General features: G+C 35.8%; 1 protein-coding gene across 1 annotated transcript in view; it reads right to left on the reverse strand.

Moving 5' to 3' along the window:
- EPHA3 (EPH receptor A3) overlaps positions 1-24,114 on the reverse strand; it is a 359,519-nt gene that overhangs the window by 42,511 nt on the left and 292,894 nt on the right. Inside the window, exons 10-13 of the mRNA XM_023755355.1 lie at positions 21,754-21,879; positions 13,883-14,068; positions 4,051-4,112; positions 2,017-2,226 (exon numbers count right to left, since the gene is read on the reverse strand). Coding sequence (XP_023611123.1) covers positions 2,017-2,226; positions 4,051-4,112; positions 13,883-14,068; positions 21,754-21,879 — 584 coding nt within the window. The remainder of the gene's footprint in view (positions 1-2,016; positions 2,227-4,050; positions 4,113-13,882; positions 14,069-21,753; positions 21,880-24,114) is intronic.

Consider the following 24,114-nt stretch of genomic DNA (forward strand, 5'->3'; position numbering starts at 1 on the left):
CCCTCAGCCCAGCCTGTGCCCTCTCGAAGTCTGGGACCCCTCGGGGGATGTCCACCTGCTGGCTTAGGCCTGTCCCCGGGGGATTGTGCCTAAGCTGGCAGTGATACATCCCTTGGGGGATGTCCACTTGCCAGCGGGCCGAAGCTGCAGTAGAACATCCATAGAGCTGCTGAGGAGGCAGGAGAGGCTCCCACCATCGCCACTGTGATGCTGTCAGCCTGGCTTGTGGCTGAGCAGAGCTCCCCCTGTGGGAGTGCACTGACTACCAGGGGGCAGCTCTTGCATTGAGCATCTGCCCCCTGGTGGTCAGTGTGTGTCATAGTGACCAGTCATTCCCAGTCGTTCTGCTGTTAGGGTCAATTTGCACATTACTGCCCTAATGGGTTTGGCTCAGTGGATAGAGCGTCGGCCTGCGGACTGAAGGGTCCCAGGTTCGATTCTCATCAAGGGCATGTACTCTGGTTGCGTACACATCCCCAGTAGGGGGTGTGCAGGAGGCAGCTGATGGAAGTTTCCCTCTCATCGATGTTTCTAACTCTCTATCCCTCTCCCTTCCTCTCTGTAAAAAATCAATAAAATATATTTGGAAAAAAAAATTGCATGTGCACATTACCCTTTTATTATATAGGATAGAAGCCTGGTGCACGGGTGGGAGCCAGCTGGTTTGCCCAGAAGCGTGTCCCAGATCAGGGTGGGCAGGGGACCCCCAGCTCCCTATGATAGCCCACGCCATCCCTGCTCACGATTGCTGGCTCTGCCCATGCTCAGGCCTAACACCTCTGGCCAAGGCATTAGGCCTGGGCAAGGGACCCCCAGCACCCCAAAATTGCCAACTCGGCCCCTGCTCCCTGCGATTGACGGCTCCGCCCTAATGCCTCTCACCTAGGCATTAGGCCTGGGCAGGGGACCCACAGCTTTCCAAGGGACCTCCTGCTCCACCCCTTCCCAGGCCTAACGCCTGTGGCCAAGGCATTAGGCCTGGGCAGGGGACCCCAAGCTCCCACCATCAGCAACTCTGCCCCTGCTCCCCATGATCGCTGGCACCGCCCCTGCCCAGGCCTAATGCCTCTGGCCGAGGCATTAGGCCTGAGCAGGGGACCCCTCCAGCTGCAGCCGCCCAGGGATCGCGGGCTCCGCCCCTGCCCAGCTCCCATCGCTGGCTCCACCCCTACTTCCCGCTATCACTGACCAGTGCGGCAAAGGCGCCTGATTCTCCGATCATGGCTGGGGGGCAGGGCAAAGGAGGCCCCCAGGGCTGCCTTTGCCCTGCCCCCCAGCTCTTAGCTCCCCCCTGGGTTTCCGATCACTGTCAGTGACAGGGGGCTTCTTCCGTGCTTTCCCTTTCGCCTCCCTGCATTGTGCCTAGATATGCAAATTAACCGCCATCTTTGTTGGCGGTTAACCGCCATCTTGGCTGGTGATTAATTTGCATATCTCGCTAATTAGCCAATGGGAAGGGTAGCAGTCGTACGTTAATTACCATGTTTTATTTTATTAGATTAGATATATGCAGGATAAATCTGGAAGAATTGACTTACAAAACCACAAATGTTATTTGTGGGCGGCACAATTATGGATGACTTTTCTTCTTTTTATTACTTTGTTTTGAAATTTTTATAATATTAACATGTGTTTCCTATATAAATATTACTTTAAAATGCTTTAAAACTATAGATATTGGTGAGGGCATTAGGAATTTATACAGTCCACTTAAAAATGCCTCAAATATAAGTATAAAAAATAAAAACACCAACTTCAAGCATATGATAATCTTGCTGCCCTTTTCAGGGAAACATTAAATCAATGGAGGGGATTTCAGAATTAAAATCATTAGCATCCTCATTAATAGTGATAATCTAGTTTCCCATACAAGTAACAATATTATAATGTTAAAGGATAAGTTTCCTTTTGGGGCAGATATAAATGACTAAGCATTGACATGATTTCTATCTTTGTGAGTCGACATAATACAAGGTGGAAAACAAAGATAAAAGAGGGGAGGAAAGAGTTACTCACTCTTGTTGTATAAGCAGCTTCTGGGTCATCTTCTAGAACACGTGAAAGTCCAAAATCAGAAACCTTACACACCAAATTGCTGTTGATCAAGATGTTCCGAGCAGCAAGGTCTCGGTGAACATAGCCCATGTCTGAGAGGTACTTCATGCCAGATGCTATTCCCCGAAGCATCCCCACTAGCTGGATGACTGTGAACTGGGCATCATGTTTCTGAGAAGTATTTCAAATGTACAATTAAGATGTGTTGTATCTCTTAAAGATATATTTTGGTTAAAATCTCACATATGGAATTGTAATAATACTGACTATACATTTTAGTTCTAATCACTCCAGCCTAACAAGATATGTAAATAAACGGATACAAGGCTAAAACAAAATAGCATAAGTGCTATTACTAAATACTTTGTAACAAGAAGTACCTTAATATTCTTTGACTTCATGTGGAGAAAAAGGAACACTCGTGCACTGCTGTGACTTTAAGTTCAAACCTGAACTATCATGTTTATGGGATATACTAACAACTTAGAAATGTTCAGTTCAGGAACAAGAATGTAAAATGTATCTTGTGGCCATTTTAGTTTTATTTATTCATTAGAGGGCTGGTGCATGAATTTGTGCACAGGTGGGGTCTGCTTGGCCTGCCCTGACCAGGGCCGATTGGGACGGGTTGAACGGATGGCCCTACCCACTGGTTGAAGTCCTAATAGAACTCCCAGTCGAGGGGACAATTTGTATATTAGCCTTTTATTATATAGGATTTGTATGACTGTTCATTTTCTTTCTAGTTTTCTGGATATTTTGTGAATTGTTTCAAATAGGTGGATGTTATATTTTTAATTACTGTATATAATTACTTCAAAATAAGTAAAAAATATTTACTAAATCTGTGTTTCTCTACCAAACCTTGAATTATAGGCTATAAAATAGAAAGTAATAGGACATAATGTTGGAGTTCTGGATTTAGAAAAGCTTCCAATCTTTTGGATTAAAGTAGAAATATATAGTTTAGACCCTGGTCGCCAACCGGTGGTTCGTGGACCACTGGTGGTCTGTGAGGTCTGATAGATTGGTGACTGCTGGTTTAGACCATAGATAAAGAAATGAATAGATAGATACACACATATGAATGTAGTACACAAATATATACATACATAAGTATAAAATTCTATGTCTAGTTATATCTAAATGAACAATAACATTTTAAAAGAATATTTTTTATGATTTTAATTACCTAATTTGAACAACTGCTTGTTTTTGAAATATGTTTGTGAAAATAATTTCTAATAAATTTATATTTGGCTCACGAATATTAATAATGCAATTTCTCATTCATATAAAATTTAGTTTTTCTCCATAGTAATGAAATGTACTGTTTGTCTACCTATCTATCTACCATCTATCTATCATCTATCTATAATCTATCTACCATCTGTCTATATATCCTGCTGAAAGTACCTTTTAGGATGGGTCTATTTTTTATTTTATCCCTTGCAGTGACTGGTGATTGACAGTGCAAAATGTTTGTATGTTTTGAACATTATATTTGTTCCAAAATGATATCTCTGAATTGACAGTACTATGGAATTATAGAACATGCCTATTTTCTGAGTGGACAGAACTATGTGAGAGAGAGATGGTCTGCTATCTTATAGCAGATTGAGGTTACTTTAGATAAAAAAGGTTATTATGTTAAATCAATATTATTTATGTCTGACTTTAGGATTATTTTTAATTTTTATTTTAATCAATGTGAATTTTGGCAGTACTTAAAAGCTGAAGAAGGCTGAACAAATTTGTTTAAAAAATATAAACCATTGACATTTGGATGCTTCAAGATAAAGATTCAAATTTATAGCCTTCCCTTTGCTATTCAGTCTCTACAAATTTCAGTTTTATTTAAACTTTGATTATCTAATTGGCACTGTATCAGAGGTTGTCTCCAACATTTTCAATAATTCATTCCATATTTATGTATGCATGTACATAAATAGAAAGAGAGAGATACACATATGTATATAAAAATATTCTACTTACACGTAAGAAACTGTCCAAGGAACCATTCTCCATGTATTCCGTGACAATCATAACTGGTTTACCTAGATATATTGTAAATTAAATATATAATCATTATTAGAGTTAAACAAATCTGCAATGAACATATATAATACACTTTGATACACCTGATAAATTAAAAAAGTAAAAATTTCTCCTGCCTTCCCAATTTTGCAACATTATTAAAAAATTAAGTTTCAATAGAAAATAATTTTTTTAAAAAAATTAAGGTTTATTTTCCGACTAAGAGCTCATAACCTATAATACCTAAATTGGCTTATTTGGCATGGATTTTCATGAACACCAAATATGATCTTTTCTTCACTTTAATTACATCTTAGCTGATCTACAAAATCAAGTGTTTCTGCCTTCAAGCTCAAGATATAGCCAAGAATTCCACAATCATTTATACTTTCTACAAGTAATTACAGAACTGTGAGCTAGATATTCTCTTGTGCTAGTTAGTCAGAAATAAATCAAAGACCCTGCCTTCATGGATTCAACATGTGAACTGCACAAAACAATTAAGACTAATAATTATAATATTTTTATCTGTATAAATTTAACACATTAAAAATTATAAAATCCATGCTGTTTAAAAGGAAAATAAAATTAAAATTGCTGTTGGCAGTAACTTATAACAACCATTTTGGAATATGTGGCCTTAAATGCTATTAAATATGTTAACAAACATATAGATTCATTTAGATAGCCTTTTATGGAATGTACAAGATTGTGGTCTGATTATTTATACTAACTTATTATTTATCATTTCCATTTACACATACAAAAACTAAGATATAAAGAGGATAATGAAATTACTCTATACCACACAGGGAATAAGTTACAAAGCCAAAAACTGCAACCTGAATATACTAGGTTGTTACTTTTGGAAATTCATCCTGAGAAAAACATTTAAGGTATATAAAAAGGCATTAAACACAAAGGCGTTAAATATAATAATATATATAGATCTACAAATGAACATATGTTCAACTATTGGTAATGATTTAGACAATTGTGGGTTACAATTATATGATTATTCTGAATTTAAGTGATTGAAGACTGTAGCATTTTAAACAACTGTTACATAATAATGTTATGTGAACAAAGCTGAAAGCATATAGTAACTCTACATGCATCATGACAACTATGAAAATAAGTAATATAAAACAAACATTTCAAATACAAAAATACATATGAAATGAATATAAAAAACACTAGTAATTTTTCCGTATTTAGAATCATGTAGAATTACACTAGTACTTGACATAATTACTTCACTTCATCTTCACATCATCCTTATGCGTTAGGAATATGTCCTTAGTGGAAATCATTGCGGATTTAGGAAACCAGCTGAGGTCACACAGCTAGTACTGCAGCAGATCCCCAACACGGTTGTCTCTGATTCAAAGCTCACATATATTACCACACTGTAATTCTCTTCATTTATTGTTGCTATGACATTGTTTTAGTTATAAATCCATCATGTTACAAAGGAAGAAAAATCACCCCTCTTCCAGGTCTAGAAGATTTGAGTTAAGACTGAGTACTGATGGAAGACTTTGAGCAAATAATAGATTTTTCACAAACTTTAATGCATAGTTAAGTGAAGAGCACATATAGTTTTTCCTCTCAAGATCCTTCAGCGGTTCTCAACCTGTGGGTAGCCACCCCTTTGGCGGTCGAACGACCCTTTCACAGGGGTCGCCTAAGACCATCTTGCATATCAGATATTTACATTAGGATTCATAACAGTAGCAACATTACAGTTATGAAGTAGCAACGAAAATAATTTTATGGTTGGGTCACAACATGAGGAACTGTATTTAAAGGGCCAGAAGGTTGAGAACCACTGCAAGCTTACTTTGCCATTCTCATGATGGAAAATAGCTTTCTCTGATTTTTTTTTCCTTTCATAGGCGAAAACTCTTAATTCATGCTGTTTGTGAATTATGGATTAGTACTGTGAAGATTATAATTCCTACAGCTGGTACTTGAATGTTTCCCAAACTGTATATTTTGTTTATTGAGGTAATAAAATTATTTAAATTTCATGAAATTGCTCAAATAATTTTATATATGTAACAACCAATTGATACATCAATCTATTTTCTATTTAACAGAGTAACTTAGTTATATATCTTGAGTAACATTATATATGTAGTCTGGTGTTGTCTGAAAAGTCAATTTAGCCAAAACTTTAAGTCTCCAGAACTTGCTTCTTCAAAATTGTAATTGAGCTTTGATTTTAAAATATTAAAGAAAAAAGGGAAGATTCAATATCTCCTTGTAAACTTCTCTCTCTCCTGAACTGGTCAATGAAATGCCTAAAGACTGATCCCAGAGACCTGACCTGAATGGATGAATTTCTGCATATGTATATTCTTCATAAATCAGTATACATTTCTGTGTTCCTTTCTTAACAGAATTCTAGGAAGAATACTATCTAGCAAAATTCAATGCATACCTAGAATGGAGTCATAGATATGTTGCCTCATACAGCCAACTCTCAGTTACAGGGGCCAGTTATTGTGTTTGCATACAGTACTACCCAGACCTTTGCTTCCCTCTTCCTTCTGGATCCCAGCCTTATGACCATTTCATTTTTTGTTGACATGTCTAGTAGAATGTTTGGCAAGGGAAATGAAAATGAAAGTAGCTGAAAATTCAAACCAGTCAATTAAGCCAAAGCCTCATGACCATTCAGAAATAGGATCAGGCTGAATTTAGCTATACAATTTAGGTATTTATAAACACACCAGTTAACATGGTCAAGTCTAAAAATGTGCTTTACATTAAGTTCAAAGATTCAGCAAGCCGAAATGTACAAAGAGTAAACAAATACAAATATTCTATATTGGAAAGTGGTATCTTTACCTAGTTTCCCTTGTGATTTTGATTATGATGAATGGGGTTAAAGAAAAAGAGATGCAATAATGATGAGAACTAGTTCTAACAATATGAAATGTGGTTGGAAATCATAAATTACCAGCTCATCTGCACACAATGCAATGTGTTTCTATTCAAGTTTGGATACTCTTTCATGTGCATTTTGATTTAGAAGTGACATCATCAAGAACCTTTATCATTTACTGCCTTCAGAGATATTAAAGCAAGTCTAAGTATGCATACTGAACTGAACTCAATTAAATTATTGCTGGGTGACTAGATGAAATAAAATTTTATCAAAAATGAGCAAAACAAAATTTGCAGGGGAATTTTGCTTTTTTTCTTAAACTTATTTATGAGTACACATGAAATCATGATTTTTTTCATAATTAAAAGCTTAAGGGAAGCATATCAGCATGTTATAATCAGTTCATTTTCCCAACTATCCCTAGTGGCTCAGAGATATTACTAATCATTGAGCCACTGTTTGAAGACAGAAGAAACGTGTTTCAAAATGTCGGAGAACTCCAGGTTCAGCTCTACTTATTTCACCTCAACCTTCCTAATCACCTTTTCTATAAAAAGAAGAATCACATTAATGTGAGATATAGCAATACATGGAAAAGTTTATTGCAATCATCAAATAAACATTACTTTAATATATTTTATGCAAACGTAAAAATTACCGATGACTGCAATATCACAAATTTTGAAATTTAATTCATTTCCAAAAGAAATGCTACTAACTCCTATTAATAGTGTGTCTTACATATCCAATTCTTTTTTTTCAAAAGTCTTAAACACAATCTAGTATGAGATTAAGATATTTTGCCTTATTATCCCACACTCAATATTAGTATCATGTAATCAGAATCAGAGTGGAAGCAAAAAGCAGAAGCAAGAGAAAGAAAACTGACAAAAATTGACAAAATATGCCTCACTATTTCCAGGAAGGAAGTCTTAAATCACCTTTGACTAGAAACAAAAGGTTTTGTTATAGATTTTCACGTACTATACCTAACTGATTCATGGAATGCACTGAATTAGAGTATTTTTTCCTGTGAGTTTCCTATTAAATCATGTAAAATACAGACAATCTTTTCAAAATTCCATTTTAATCAAGACATTATTCATGTTAAGAATAACCTCTGTTATATCCACTGGTTTATGAGTTAATGAGCACAGGGGCCAACTCCATTTTGACTTCAGTTAAATATTTATTACCTGGCAGAGTGCTATTTACAATTGATTATATCATGTTTGTCATTGAAGGCTGGTTAAAGATAACCTCTGCCTTCAAAATTAAGCTAAAAAACAGTTTCTCCGAATTTTCTTTAACCAACCATCTCTATCAATGTTAACACACCGTGTTTTACACTCAGCTGACCTTAAAAGTTTTAAATGTATTGATGCTAATTTAAAACAAAGTTTAATATCTTTAAAGACAGGAACAACATTCCTGCTCTCTGTTACTCCATTCACAGCTGATTTGCTTGGTAAGTACAATGACAATTAGTGAATGTAGTAATATGAATGTGCTCAGTTTGATATTGCAAGAACAGCTTATAATATTTTTCTTTTCAAGTTTCTACCTTTTATTTTCTTCTCTAATAGTAAAATTAATAACTTAGGTATAATAATGAATTGAAGTAATGATAGCAGGCTTCTTAATTCTATTTTTAAAGAAATGCTTTTAATGTTTCACTATTGAATATGAGGTCTATAGGTGTGTTTGTGTGTTTATATACATTTATCAGACACATATTTTCTATGTATGATGTCCTAAGAAAATATTTTAAGTTAAAATGATTGTATTTTCTGCATTTATTGAGATTGCCATTTTATTTTCTATCTATTAATGTTGTGAGTTTCTTGGATGTTAAGTATTGAACCAACTTTGCATGCTTGGAATAAACTAACAGGTATGATAAAATATCATTTTTAATACATTGCTATGTATGCCTTTAAAATTATTGCAGTGTTATTGAAAATGTATTCATATGTTACACTGACCTGTGATTTTGCTTTTTGAAAATATTCTTGTGTGGGTTGGTGTCAAGATATCACTTGCCTCATGAGTTAGTAATGTTTCTTTTTCTCCCCTTCTGCAAGAGTTTGTATAAGATCAGAACTACTCAGGCAGCTATTACACAAGTATGTAATTATATTTCTTCTTCCTTTAGAATAGATATTGTATTTTTAAACTTTTTTAAAGACAGTATCTGGGCCTATGATATATTTTATAAGTTGAATTTGTTCTTCCAAAACTATCAAAAACCCATCCTATCTAAAATTATTGAGGAAGTACACAACATTCTTTAATGTTGAAGAAATAAGAAATTTCTTTAGGCACATAAAAATAGCACTTCCTGGCTCACTTTTTTTCATATATCGAGTAGAGATTTTCTTAGTTTTGCTATGTGGGTGCTTAGAATGATATGGCTTCAACTGATTTATCAGATTAAGGTCCTGAACGCTCGATAACCAATGTTCAAAGTTTCAAAAATTGATTATCCTAACAAACTATTTCTGCACATTATTAATAAAGTAAGTATAACTATATATTGTCTATTAGGGTTATGACATGGGGTTCAGTACCCTTGAAACAAGTGCAGAAAAAAGCTTTTTAAGAGAAGTTAACAGAAAATAACACGAATTTGGCATTGTCTCTAAAAATGACATTTTATTCCAGTAATGTTTCCTTTTCGTATGTGGAGTGATAGAAAGGTGGAAACAAATAACTTAAGTATTTTTTTTTGTAAAATGGATTCTCACACCAATACAGAAATGTTTAAATTATTTTAAAAAATCATCTTAATGTTATGGTTTTGGCATTCTTTAGTAATGCAAGCTTATAGTTAAGTGCATTATTATTAATTTTTAAAATTTTCAGTAAATAATCTCTTCCCAAATAACAACGGCAACAAAAAAACCACATCAATCTTATCTATATAATTCCTTCTATTCCACTAAGTGAAAAGTGGCCAATGGAGGTCTTCTTGGAGTCTGAACATCATTTGACTAATGGTGTGATGGCAGAAATCTCAAACATTTGCTTAAAGAAAGTTCCATCTTTTTGAACTTCAACTAAAATTGATAACACATGTTAGTGCCAAGCTCTGAGCAGTGACTGTGCCCCCACCTCTCTGCTACTTTGAGATCAGAGACTCTCTCACCTTCTCTTGTTTAAGACTATCAGGCTCAAAATGTACCATTAAAATTGTTTATGGCTCAATTTAAATAATGAAAATATAATGATCGGATAAAGGGCTTTCTCCAAATGAGCTGAAAATTATACATTATAATAGACCTGGTGCTTCAAAGCACAATTAATAGCAATAATAAAAAGGTATTTTTGAGTAAAAATAAAAGGAATTGTTTTCAAGCATTTACTTCTCTACTCCCAAGATTAACTGGTAAAACCTCAAGCTCGCCAGAAGTGGTAATTTAGATTTTTATAGCTCTATTCCACTTAACAATGCATTTCTACATAATCTTATTTGATCTTTAAAGTATCTGGAAATAGTAAAATAGAAATGCCTCTTCCATGTTACAATTGAAGAAAGTGAGTCTCTGTGAGTGGTCTGATATGCCAGATGTCTAATAACCAGTACGGTTGCATATGACCTTGAACTTTGACCTTCTGATTTTTAATCTAGATACCAATTATATCTCTTTTTTAAATGCTGTTTTGTTAATTAAATTTTAAGCTCTGCATCACTCTAGCTCTGTGTGTGTGTGTGTGTGTGTGTGTGTGTGTGTGTGTGTGTGTGAGTTTGTGTGTGTTTGGACTTTGAAGGTAGATTGTTTTAGCCTTTATATAGTCTCAGGAAACAAAGAAAATAATAAAAGTAGATTGAATAACTTCTGGTGACAAAATTGTCTTGCTCATATGTTGAAATCAATGCATTACCTTTCTTTCTAAGGCGTTTCTATTTTCTCTCAGTTACAGGTGCCAGACTTAGCGCTTTTAGATATGCCAGTAAAGGAGCTCAATATCTAATTCTCAGTCTGCTACTCTGTTACGCCTGCACTATATGAGATGACTGAGATTTATATAGTCAGATTTGGCAGCTTCTTACATGCCTATTTTACCAGGGAGATATATCAAATTGAGAACTTTTACCCTAAGAATAAGGTAGTTACAATCCATATTAGAATGTCACAGAATCAGGCTTGAATAAGGCATTAAATGCATACTACTGACAATATTTGAAGGTCATTTTTTTTTCTTAATGTGTTTTCCCCCTGAATTTTGGTCTTAGGGATTGTTTTATGGATTTCTTTGCCAGGTGACCATAATTCATATTTGATTATTTCATTTGTATATCTAAAAAAAACCTGCCACAATTATTATAGCTTAATGTTACTTACCATTCAGTAAATAAATTTATAGAAAGCAGCTAGCAAGATATAGCAACTTGTTTTCAAAAATTCTTAACACTGGAAGCAAAAAAATCTACTCATAACTGTTAATATAAGAGAGCTTATCAATAAGCTTAAATTTAAACCTAATTTTTACTTTCATAGTTACTTGCATCTTGTGTTTACATAGTTGTAGTTGTTGGAGAAATTAGGTGCCCATGTTAAAATTGAATCACTTTCTCCATTGCTCCCTGATGCTACAAGCAGTTTCACAATTCTACTCTGAAACGTGAATTCAGTTAAATGAACCAACACTGAAGACCTATTGGTAGAAAAGTAGGGTGTTTTTTAAAAATTCACTCATTCAATCAATCAAGCAAGCAATCTTTTATTTCCTAATATTAGTAAATTAAGTACCTATTATGATTCAGGTTCTGTTTAAGTCGCTGATTATCAAATACCATGGTTCTTGACTCCAATGAGAGTTTACATTTGTTTTAAGCATTAATGGCTATTAATTGGCCACTGAAAGTTTTTGAAGCTTGAGAGATGCTCTTCTATGTTTAAGTTTTTAGGGAAGATAAAAAATTCAAATAAAATAAGTCAAATACAATGATAAAAAGTAGAAACACATTTTTTACTAGAATTGGTGATAGAGGTGAAACCAACAGACCAAGTTACCAATGCCACATCTAGAACTTTCCAGTTAGACAATCTACTTGTTCTTTAGTTACCATTTGTTCAAATGTGAAATTCTAATATACTTAATTCATGGGATAGTAGCAAGAAAAAAAATAATCTCCATACTACAATGTTGGGCATATAATAGCCAACTCAGAAAGAAAAACTTGTACAAATTGAGAGTTAAAAGAAGAATGGTTACATAAGTTTAAATGCATTTCCTCTTCCAGCGGGGTTAAAGATATGAAGGACAACCACTTTGTAAGGATGCTATGAAGAAAAATAAATGACTAACTGATTATTAAAACACCACTGAGATATCATCCTATTCCATGGATATTAAGTAGTTTGGTCTTATCCTGAAGGAACAAAGGGTTCATACATTTTCCTAATCTGTACTACTACTAAAAGTGTTTTGATTATTAATTTAAAATTTTTTAAGTTTTTTTTTGTGTCAGAAAATATTTCAGTGTTTCTAGTAGTATGGCCTAATGTATAGTAGTACAGAGAAAAAAATGATTCTTATGTGACTTAATGTAGGCTTACATGTTATGGTTAAGTTCTTACATTGCTAAATTCTTAATCCCATTTATTATATAAAAAAACTATAAAGGATATCAAAGTATATTTTGATGATTCCATGCTTTTCTGAGGAAGGAACTGCTGTTTTAGTCACACTAAAAGGAGAATAGGTATTAGTGCCATTAAGAAAGTGCTCTGCATAATGTTAAAGAAAAATATTGCCAGAACCGGTTTGGCTCAATGGATAGAGCGTCGGCCTGCGGACTCAAGGGTCCCGGGTTCGATTCCGGTCAAGGGCATGTACCTTGGTTGTGGGCACATCCCCAGTGGGGGATGTGCAGGAGGCAGCTGATCGATGTTTCTCTATCATCGATGTTTCTGGCTCTCTATCCCTCTCCCTTCCTCTCTGTAAAAAATCAATAAAATATTTAAAAAAAGAAAAAAAAGAAAAATATTATTGTGAAAAATATAATATGTAATGTCTATTGGTAACCACAGAATATGTAAATGTGGTATGTGGTTCCAATCAATTATCCTCTAATGGATGCCCAATTCCCTGCCATGTTGTCTTACATTCTAAAGAGTTTGCTGCCAATTTAACTTATTCTTCCTTTTATGCTCTAAAATCTTAAAAAAAGAAAAAAATCCCAGAGCATTCTCAAGAGCTTTTCATTGGGATAGGAGCCAAAAATCACATGGTTGTCTCATGGGATTCCTTTAGAGTCTGGCTGGAGAAACCATCAAGGAAATAAGTTCAGATCTCTATCAGAGGCTGTGAGCTAGAGCTTCCCCAGACAAGTCAAGAAGCCAAGTGGGACTGTAGATTAGAATTATTTGAAATCCACAGAGAACAGTGAAAAGGCATTGGGTCTAAAGTGATCCCAACTTTCATAGCTCTGAAGTGTTCCACAAACTCCCGTAATTTCCCTAAAGCCGGGAGTTGGGGTAGGTAAGGACTTGGAAGCTTAAATGAAGGTGGTGAGTAATAAAAGAAAAGGCAGCTAGCTGGGAGTTTCTGACAATTTCTATCAAAATTGAAACATTGTTTTTCCTTGCTACTCTACATAACAGAAATTTCTCCAAAATTCACTTCTTCTCTGTCTTTTAATCAGCCTGTATTAATGTCCAGTTTATCTTCTAAATTTTTAAAGCTTTTTAAGAACACTGTCAATATAATACCAGTTAAATATTTTTGCTCTCTTGTCAAAGAAAGACATGTTAATCTTAAACTGGTCTTTTTAGGATGTTTAGATACATGTGAAAAAAAAAAGATCAAATTTCTTAAATGACTGAGCTCAGGATTAAATGACCTCTGCTCAACATACACAAAAGTTGATCTTACAACTTTACTTACTTTTAGTGACAACTCCCTCCAGCCTAATGATATTGGGATGGTCAAATTGTCCCATAATGCTTGCTTCTCCCAGGAAGTCTCTCCTTTGCTTTTCAGTGTAGCCCACTTTCAAGGTCTTGATGGCCACTGAAATCTCTTTTTTTGATGGGAGTTTTAAGCGACCACTGCACACCTCTCCAAATTCACCTGTTAGAATGCAGAAGAATGAAGCCCAACAAAAATCTCTCTATATAAAAAGCCAGCAACCGAACACCGGAACAACCAGAACAAGCAGTCGCTATGACACCCACTATGGCCAGCGAACCCGCCCAATGGGGGGGGGGGGCAGCGGCCAACCTCCTGCAGCCCCTTCCTCCAGCCAGCTCCTTCCCCAATCGGACCCCCCAATCTGATCAGGGGTAGGTCTGGCTGGCCAACCACCCATGGCCCCTCCCCCAGGTTGCTGACCCCCAATAGGTCCCTCCAACCCCATTCAGGGGCAGAGCTGGCTGTCCCACTCCTCACAGCCCCTGCCCATGGCCTGCCCCACCCCCAATCAGCCCCCACCACCCCGATCTGCCCACGGCCCCTCCCCCCAACCAGCTCTGCCCCTGATCAGACCATACCAATTGGGGTTGGGATTGGCCACCCAAACTCCCACGGCCCCTCCCCCGGCCCCATTTGGGGGTGGGGCCGGCTGACCACCACCCACAGCCCCTCCCCACAGTTGGCCCCATCCCCAATCGCTCCCCCCACCCCAAACAGGGGCATGGCCCCCTGGCCAATTGCCCACAGCCCCTACCCCCAGCTGGCCTGGCACTGATCTGGCCCCAATCGGGGCAGTCTGGCCAGCCAACCTCCTGCCATCTACTCCTCTCAACAGGCCTGGCCCTGATCCGCCGATTGGGCTGGGCTGGCCGGACTCCAACTGTGCATAAATTCATGCACTGGGCCTCTAGTCATATAATAAAAAATAAGTAGAGAACAATTTTTTCCTTTTAATAATTGTTTTCAAAATATTTACACCTTTGGCCAGTAAGATGTACACTGTAGGCTTCCAAATTATTTTGGAAGCTGGTAATCTGAGCCTCCCTAAGAAGCCCCAGGACATCTACACTCGAGTAGTAAATGGACCTTGTGATTAGCCTCATATATTTTTAAGTAGCACATTGTGAATAATGTAATATGAAAGAATATGGGACAGTTGAAAGCTGTATCTATTAGACTTTTACTCCTTGTTCTCATAGCTACCATTTCCTCAGGGTAATCCACAGACCAGCATAAGCATGGGTTGAGCATTGAATGAAATTTCAGATGTTTCTAACTTTTCTGTTTTTACTAAGAGGGCCAATTTAACTATATACTTGGTCTCTCTGAAAATGAAACCATCTGCTATCAATTCATTTTATTAGAGCATCAGCATATTGCATTATTGACACACTGCTATAAAGTTCTCTGGGCATCTGGAAGGAGAACAATAATATAACAGCATGAAATAAAAGATACTGCATTTTATTTTGCCCTGTTCAGTGTGACTCAGTTGACTGGGTGTTGTCCAGTACACCAAAAAGTCACCAGTTCAAATCCTGGTCAGGACACATGCTCAGGTTGCAGGTTTGATCCCCAGTAAGGGATGTGCAGGAGGCAGCCAATATTTCTTCTCATCTCTCTCTCTCTCTCTCTCTCTCTCTCTCTCTCTCTCTCTCTCTCCATTCCTTCCTTCCTCTCTAAAATCAATGTTTAAAAATGAAAAAAAAACAAGAAATGATACCACATTTTATCTATGGAATCACTGTAGAGATATTTTTAGACTCAATAAAAACTTTCTTAAATGAATAATTAATCCACAATTTGTTGAATATAAAGTGTTGCTGATTTTAAATAGTCTAATGTGATTGGTAAAAAAAAATGCCTAGAACTAGTTTGAGCACTATCTTCATATCCATTGTTTTTGAGATTTGCTCTTTCAGTAGATTTTTAGCTTCTGGAGAGCAGAGACCCTTTACATTCTTTCCTTTGTCCCCACTGCTGCCATAGTAGTAGCCACAAAGCAGTGCCCTACATATAATGTTTCATATTCACAGAAGAAATCTTAATATTGTATAAATTATTGGACATTTAAAATCTTTTTAAAATATCAAATAAGAGGGATTTCTTTTTGACAAAGATTAAGTACATGCTCAATTTTCAGAATGTGTGTGGGATGTAGTAATATTTTTGGTCCAACCTTCTCACTGTGAGATTTTGTACAAGCGCCATGCCCCACTGGTCAACCAGAAAGAAGGTGTCAAGAAGTGAGATGTTTCTTCTCTATTTGTTGTCCAAGTAAGTAGTTTCCCCCAAACTACTACAGCAAGTTGCCCTATCGACTTCGTAGCTCCATCACTAAAAATGACTTGCTTCTGTCCAGGAAGCTCTAAACTGACCAGACTTGACGCTTTCTTAGGAATCCAGTCTTGCCCTATTTTTAAAACCATGGCATGCTGCAACTTGTCAAAGTTACTTAAGGTCCAAGAAGCAGTTAGTCACACATTATTTAATAAATACTCATCAATTGGCACCATTATGACAGACACCATGAACAACACAGATATAATGGTAAAGAAGGCAGATCTAATTTCTCCCCTTGAGGAAGTGCAGAGAAGATAGCAATAACTATAGCTAGAGTGTTCCATAGGATTATAGGGAGAATTTGGGGCAGAACCTGAGACCGTTCATTGATCCTTTTAAATCCAAGGGAAAATGTGTTCTAGACATATAAGTATTAGGAGGAGAAATTATGATGCAAATTAATCAAGAATTTAGAATTTGTAAGCAAGAGTAAGAATTTATTTCCTTGTACAGAAACATAAGAACATTGTCAGAGCTCCAGTTACCTTTGTGTAAGTAGTCATTTTGAGCAAACCTTATAGGAAGCATTTATAATGAATTTTCATTTTCTGAAAGTTCAGCCATTATCATGAATCAACATGATGTAATACATTGTGTTTTAAATTTGGATGTCATCACTACTTATTCTAAGTGACAAGTCCCTTGTCAGATTATAAGCCAGACAGCACAGAGCTGGGGAACAGAGCATGGCTTCTGGAACTAAATTGTCTGCTGTGTAATTCTGCCATTGTCACTTATGAGCTATATGATTTTAAGTGAGTGTCTTAACCTCTCTGTGCCTTTTCCTCCTTATCCTATATAACAAAAGGGTAATATGCAAATTTACCCTAACAGCAGAACAACTGGGAATGACTGGTCACTATGACACACACTGACCACCAGGGGGCAGACGCTCAATTGCAGGAGCTGCCCCCTGGTGGTTAGTGTGCTCCCACAGGGGGAGCTCTGCTCAGCCACAAGCCAGGCTGACTGCTGCCAGCACAGCGGTGGTAGTGGGAGCCTCTCCCACCTCCTCAGCAGCACTACGGATGTCCGACTGCAACTTAGGCCTGCTCCCCGCTGGCAAGTGGACATCCCCCAAGGGCTCCTGGGCTGCCAGAGGGATGTCTGACTGCCAACTTAGGCCCACTCTCTGGGGGATCGGGCCTATGCCAGCAGGTGGACATCCCCCGAGGGGTCCCAGACTGTGAGAGGGCACATGCTGGGCTGAGGGACCCCCCCAAGTGCACAAATTTTTGTGCTCTGGGACTCTAGTCTATAATATAAGAACAACAACTGTGTCTCTAATAAGGTTTTTGTGCAGTTAAAGGAATTAATGTATGTAAAGAACTTAAGAGAGTACCAGACACATAGTAAATGCTAAGTGTTAGTCACTATTTTCCTGAGTTCAAACCTACCTTAAGAAGAATAAATTAGGGATTTAGCTTTCAAGAGTTGCATCAAATTGAAGAAGAAATATAAAAGTGCTTTTAACACTTCAAATACTGTTTAAATGTAAGAAGAGATGGTCGTGATGATGAGTGTGATAGCAAGATTAATGTCATATTGGACGAGTATTTGTAAAGGACAGCCTTTTGTAAAAGCACTCCTCACTAGGGAGACCAAAGGGAAGAGTTTTAATTTCAAGTGGACCATTTAGAGTTTCTTTCTATGTTCTCATTGAGATATCGTATACATCTACCTTCAAAATTCAGAAAATAGTGTTTCAGTAATGCTAATTTATAAAAATTATAAAATTTAGAAATGTGATTATTTCATCAGGTAGATATTAGAAATATTTATTTAATTCTCTTTAAAATAATTTTAAAAAAAATCTTAAAATTTTAACAAAAACTGGGCAAATGCAATGTCTGACCTTTCTACTTAGCCCAGTTTTACCTGGCCATATTCAATTAACTTTTCACCTATAAGAAAGGAAATTTAGGTTCTGTTATTTCTATGTAAAAGCACAGTTACAGGAGGGTCACTTAAAAAAATACTGCTTGGTTTTTTAATTCAATAAGTGCAGCACTATTTGTCTTTTGAAAGAAAGTGTGACTTATGAGAATTAAAATACTGTTCTGATTTAAGATGCACAATGCAAAATTGCTCAAAGTAAATTTTCTTACACTAATTTCATTTAAAACAGAGGAAAAATGTACTTTAAGTAGAATGACCCTCTGCACTAGCTTCAAAGCCCATTCTCCTTCTACTGTATTAATAACAAATCATAATAAAAATACATAAGAAACAAGTTGGTATGTCAGCTAAGTACTATACACGAACTATCAAATTAATCCTCACAAAAATCTAGAAAAGGTGTATTGTGATCCTCAATGTGTAGCATGGACTTTGAAATTGAAAAGTACACGTTTTCAATTTTGGTTTCCTAATTAATAGCTATGTGACCATGGACCATTCAAATGTTCACCTTTTGTTTCCTCATCTGGTGAAATTAAGATACCAATACTTATCTACAAGGCTAATAAAATGAATGCTTAGCATAGACTATGAGTTAAATAAATATATTCTACCTTTAGAAAATTTCAGTATTTAATCTTTGAAATGATAGTTAGATTGGGGAATAAAATTAGGAATTTCTGTTGTACCCATTTCTTTTTATAAAAATCTCTGACTGAAAATTAGAGAATTAGCCCACAACTATAGAGTCTTTCTGTATTTGTCATTGACTGTGAACTTTCTGTCATTTACCAAGATATTCAACCCCTTTAACAAGAGAAGGTAGTTGCTAATCAATTTAGCACAAATATTCTTCTTTTATGTACAACCTTATTTGTAAAAGTTAAAAAGGATGTAGAAACTGGGTAAGTGTATAGATGAAAAAAAGCTGGCCATAAGTAGATTGTTATTGTAGTTGCTGTGGAAATGGGTACATGATAGTTCATTATATTCTTGCACATTTTCATCTATTCTTGTAGATATTTAAAATTTTACAACAAAATATTTCAAAATCTTGATTTCTTAATTTATAATTGGTAATGCTGAGCCTTTTACACTGAGGTCTTCCAGGACAAGCATAACTGACCTTGAAGATATACCTATTTGCAAACAAAATAAGCATTGCTGTATTGCCATTAATGTGACAGATGACAATATTGACTGAATTATCCTGAAAATGGGGTGTATGTCTAATTTATTTACAAATATGTTTGAAGAGAAAAAAAAGAGGATCTGTCCTAATCTTTAATCAGGGACTATTGAGTTAGTATAAGTAGGCTTTTCCTTTATCTCATTTATCAGATACCATTTTTAATGAGTGTGCTTTGTCTCACACCACTGTGAAATAGATCTCTGGTTTTTGAATAGCATCTGCATATGTAAGCTTTAACTTATAAGGAGGGTCTCAGATTTCAATACCCTAATGTGTCTGTCTGGCTTTCAGGTCCTTGGCCAAGAAGAGTGGGTTTTTCCTCCTGCCAGTTGAGCACTCAAAGCACTTGTGTTGCATATGCTACTGCAGCTTCCGTGATGGAGAAGACTGCACTCTCCTGGGGCAACATTCGACAATGATCAGAAGCCTCTGCACCATAGAGCATAGAGCAGTACAGGAAGCAGAATTGCACAAATGAAAGAGTAATCAATATAGAACTCTTGTAACTGGATTAGATGTATGGTGAATATGTTCATTCTTACATCTTAGTCTATGAAAAGAAGAAGTCACTCTAGTTTGCTTTTATCAATCAGTAGCTGAATATTTTAATATGTACTATTGATTTCATAGAGAGGAAGGGAGAGGGAGCGATAGAGACGTCTATGAGAGAACATCAGTCAGCTTTCTCCTGCACATCCTCCATCCAGGATCAGGCCCACAACCTGGGCATGTGCCCTGAGGAGGGATCAGACCTTCAAACTCCTGGTGCATGGGGAGATGCTTAACCAACTGGGCAACGCGGGCCAGGCATTAGATGAATATTTTAATATTGTCTACACATGTGACATTTAAGATGATACAACATTGAGCAAATTAGAAGATAATTTTTTACAGTTTCATAATACATCATCTGTATATTGCATTGTGTGTTCACCACCTCAAATCTCCTTCTAGAAGAGAAAATTTAGTAAATTATCATTTTATTTAGATAATGTGAATTACTCTGATTGTCCTGGATAATAGGAAATACTGCTTGAGTTCTAAATACTGCTTTGGTGTATAGAAAAAAACAAAACAGCATAGGACATTAGATGCCCATTTGTATAAAGAATCATCAGTCATAAATATACTACTACAGAAAATGTGTTCTGATGTATTATGGATAATTCAATAAGCTAATTTTTTAGTCTTTCTATTTCCCACATCAAAATAACTAGTTTGTGATGTTTTTTTTAGACCAATATTGGAGAATGAGATGATGGTGTAAACTATTAATGCACATTATTGTTTATTTTTATTTTGGAGTAGTAGTTTTGTTCAAATTCACACTGCATGTACTATGGATGTTCATATGCTATGTCTCAGTGTGTAAAATAGTTATTTAATAACTTTCTATAATTTTGTTAAAAATATGCAACAGCTGTTAATAATCACTCAAAGGGTATATATGAATTTATGGTATAGCAAAATTACTGATTAGAAAAAGAGATTTCTATATGAAAACAAGCCTTGACACAAATAAATTAATAGTTTATGAAGTTACAGGCAACCATTAAAATGGAACACTTCACATTTAACTACTCAAACTAATTGTCATGAAATTTGTGTTTTAGAATGTTTCACTTATGATATTATTTTGTGTTGTCTATTTTATAAATTCTGAAGAGGATTCTAAAATTACCTTTTTTCTACAAATCCCAAATTCCACTTAGTGGGCTTAAAGTAAAACACACTTTATCCTGTTATCCCTATTTAGCTTAATGGTCTTTGTGACACATGATCAGCGTAGCCTTGGGAAGACTGAGCTGTTGCTGCTGCCGCCTCTGAAATTCAATAAATAAAAAGCTGGCCTGTGGTCTGTGAGTCTGTAGGTCTGGCACCTTTGAAATCATTACATTCCATTAAATACTCCATTTATTTGTTGCTTGCCTTTGATCATTAAGTCAGAAAATGTTCCTTTTCATAGCAATATACAGGTGGAGCAAAAGTGGGTTTACAATTATTTGTATAAAAATAATAAAATGATTAATAATTATTAATACAAGAATAAACTTTGTGTTTCACATACTCACAATTGTAAACCTCTCTTGCCACACCCTATGATTAGGCCTGAGAACCTGAGCGATTTCAGGGACAATTCTTTTTTTTCCTTTTTGTAATCTTTATCTGAGGGTGTTTACTGATTCTAGAGAGAGAGGAAGGGAGAGAGAGAAATATGTTGACCGGGGTTCTAACCACAACTTAGGTATGAGCCTTGACAGTGAGCTGAACCCACAACCTTTTTGGTGTACGTGACAATGCTTCAACCAACTGAGCCACCCGGCCAGGGCATCAGGGAGAAGTCTTATTCATAGTTGTAAACTTGTAACTGACATTGTAGGTTGGCAGTGAGATTTCTTGTGGTAGTTACCTGCTCCAACAACTTTGTCAATGGATATGTTGGTGGCATCCAATTCCTTAGCAAACTCATGAACTGCTTGAGTAGGGTCTTCGTATGTATGTGGATCAACGTAAGTTCTGAGACCTGGAAGTTTTACTGTTTAAGGGAAAGATGAAGAAATATTATTGTAGCTAGGTTTAAAAACCTTGTTGCACAAATTTTATAACATTATTGGTTAAAAACAATACCCATTATGATAAAATGCACCAAACCTCTAGTTTATTCTGAGATATCACAGAAATCAGCAGAGAGGTTGGACTAAGTACTGACAATTTAATAAAAAATATTCCCCATAATGAAATGTAAAGAGGAACCATAATGAGCTTCCTCTGTAAAAACACTAGAAGGAAAAAGGACATTGAAGGAAGGGGATCTTAAGGAGAAGGTGGTTCAAAATTGTGTAGGTTCAGTAATTTCATAGTAGCATTAGTGAGCGAACACCATCACCCTATAACACTTTTATGATTCTACAAACAGTAATCAAGTATCTATTACAATGCCTCATCTGACAATAAATAAAAGTGTATAAAATATTTTCATAAGGTTGGATAAGTGCTGTAATGCAGATAAATTAATTAAAGAATATAAAATGGTAACATTGGTAAATATATATATATATATATATATATATATATATATATATAATGATATTGTTTTAGCGAGGGACATGGTTGCTTAATGATGATATATTTTCTCATTGATCACACTAGAATATTAAATTATTATTTTATCCTAAAATAACAAAGAACATAAGACTTTATCTTTTCAAAAATCATTTTGTAATGAAAGAATGTTTTTGGCAAAATTGCAACTGAACATTCTGTGGTAGTCAAAAATGTCTTCGTGTCAGTGTGTATTTTGTACAGAAGAGGTGTGGGAACCGATGACGGCAACCATTCTGAGAAACGTCAGCACAGTGGACATTAGACCGGTGAGTCCAGGATTGCAGCTTGGCTACAAAATGATCAGTTTGTGGACCTACAGTACAACTTCAGGAATTCCATGGTTACACCATATACTTTTTGCTTCTGCAAAGCTTCCATAGAGGTTTAAGTAAAAAATTATAGACATAAAATTTATTTCCAAAAAATGGTGACCAGAAGAGATGGGAGGTAAAACTCTATTTTCCTCACTACTTCTTCAGATGATTGTGAGATAGCAATATAGAAATGGGAGAGGGAGGGAGTAAATGGAGGACCTAGGAGAAGAAAGCTCTTGAAAACTTATTGCTCAAATGCCTATCTCCAGTGCCTGTTATATAGTTAGTGCCCCTAAATGTCATCATTAGTATTTTCACAATTATTACTATCACTGAGGTTTCCTGGATACAGAATTTGGGCTCAGAAATGCCCATTTCTTTTGAGCTCATAGATCAGTTTTCATACTTTGCCATTATTATAAACATTATTGCTTCCTATAAAAACAGACAGCAGAGTCACTCTTATAGTGGTCCACTATAATTTATTACTACACTAAAACTACTCGTAGCATTATCTGTACTAAAACACTTTACCCTTAAAACAAGCAAACATATTAAGGAAACCTATAATATCATGAGAAGAAAAGCTTTGGAGTAAGGAAAACAATAAAAGTAACCATAGACACTCTCAGAGACGTTAGGAAATGAAGCCTTGTGTCAGAATTCGTTTAAGTCAATTAGGTTACATTTTAATAAAGACTCACATCAAATGGAGGCTATGATTTATGATCAATCAGTTTTTCTTTTTCTCTAGTAATAATAATAGCAAGATAAGAAAATGGTAACATCAGAAGAAAACCTAGCTTTTTTTTCCAAGAAAAAAAATTTAAAATAAGGTAAAAAAAATTATTCTGGTAAACGACTACAAATATCTTACCTGTTTTAACTTAAGGACATAAACTTGTGAGAGATTTACTGACATCAGAATTTAAAAAGAAGATTATGAAATGAATGATCAGAAATAATGTCTCAAATATTATGACAGTGGATTTAAAAAGCCTTGAAATTGTGCTTTAGAGTGACCCTTCAATACCAAATAATCTGAAAATTAAATAATCATTCCCAAATAAAACCAACTGATTCATTCTGATTAATTAAAATGAAGTATATGGCTTTTCTATCCTCATGACATTTGGGGAAACAATATAAATACACACACACACACACACACACACATCCTCAAGTAAAATGACTTGCTCACTGTGGTAGTGTTGGCTGCTGACTTTTAACTGCTGACCCCAGAGATTCCAGGAATCAGGTGAGTCAGGATACAAGGCACATAATCCCCCCACACCAATAATTAAGGGCAACATACAGAGTAACTGGGCTGTGTCAAGCAAACCAGATAATAA

Source organism: Myotis lucifugus, unplaced genomic scaffold (assembly GCF_000147115.1).
Source record: "Myotis lucifugus unplaced genomic scaffold, Myoluc2.0 scaffold_75, whole genome shotgun sequence".
Lineage (NCBI taxonomy): Eukaryota > Metazoa > Chordata > Mammalia > Chiroptera > Vespertilionidae > Myotis > Myotis lucifugus.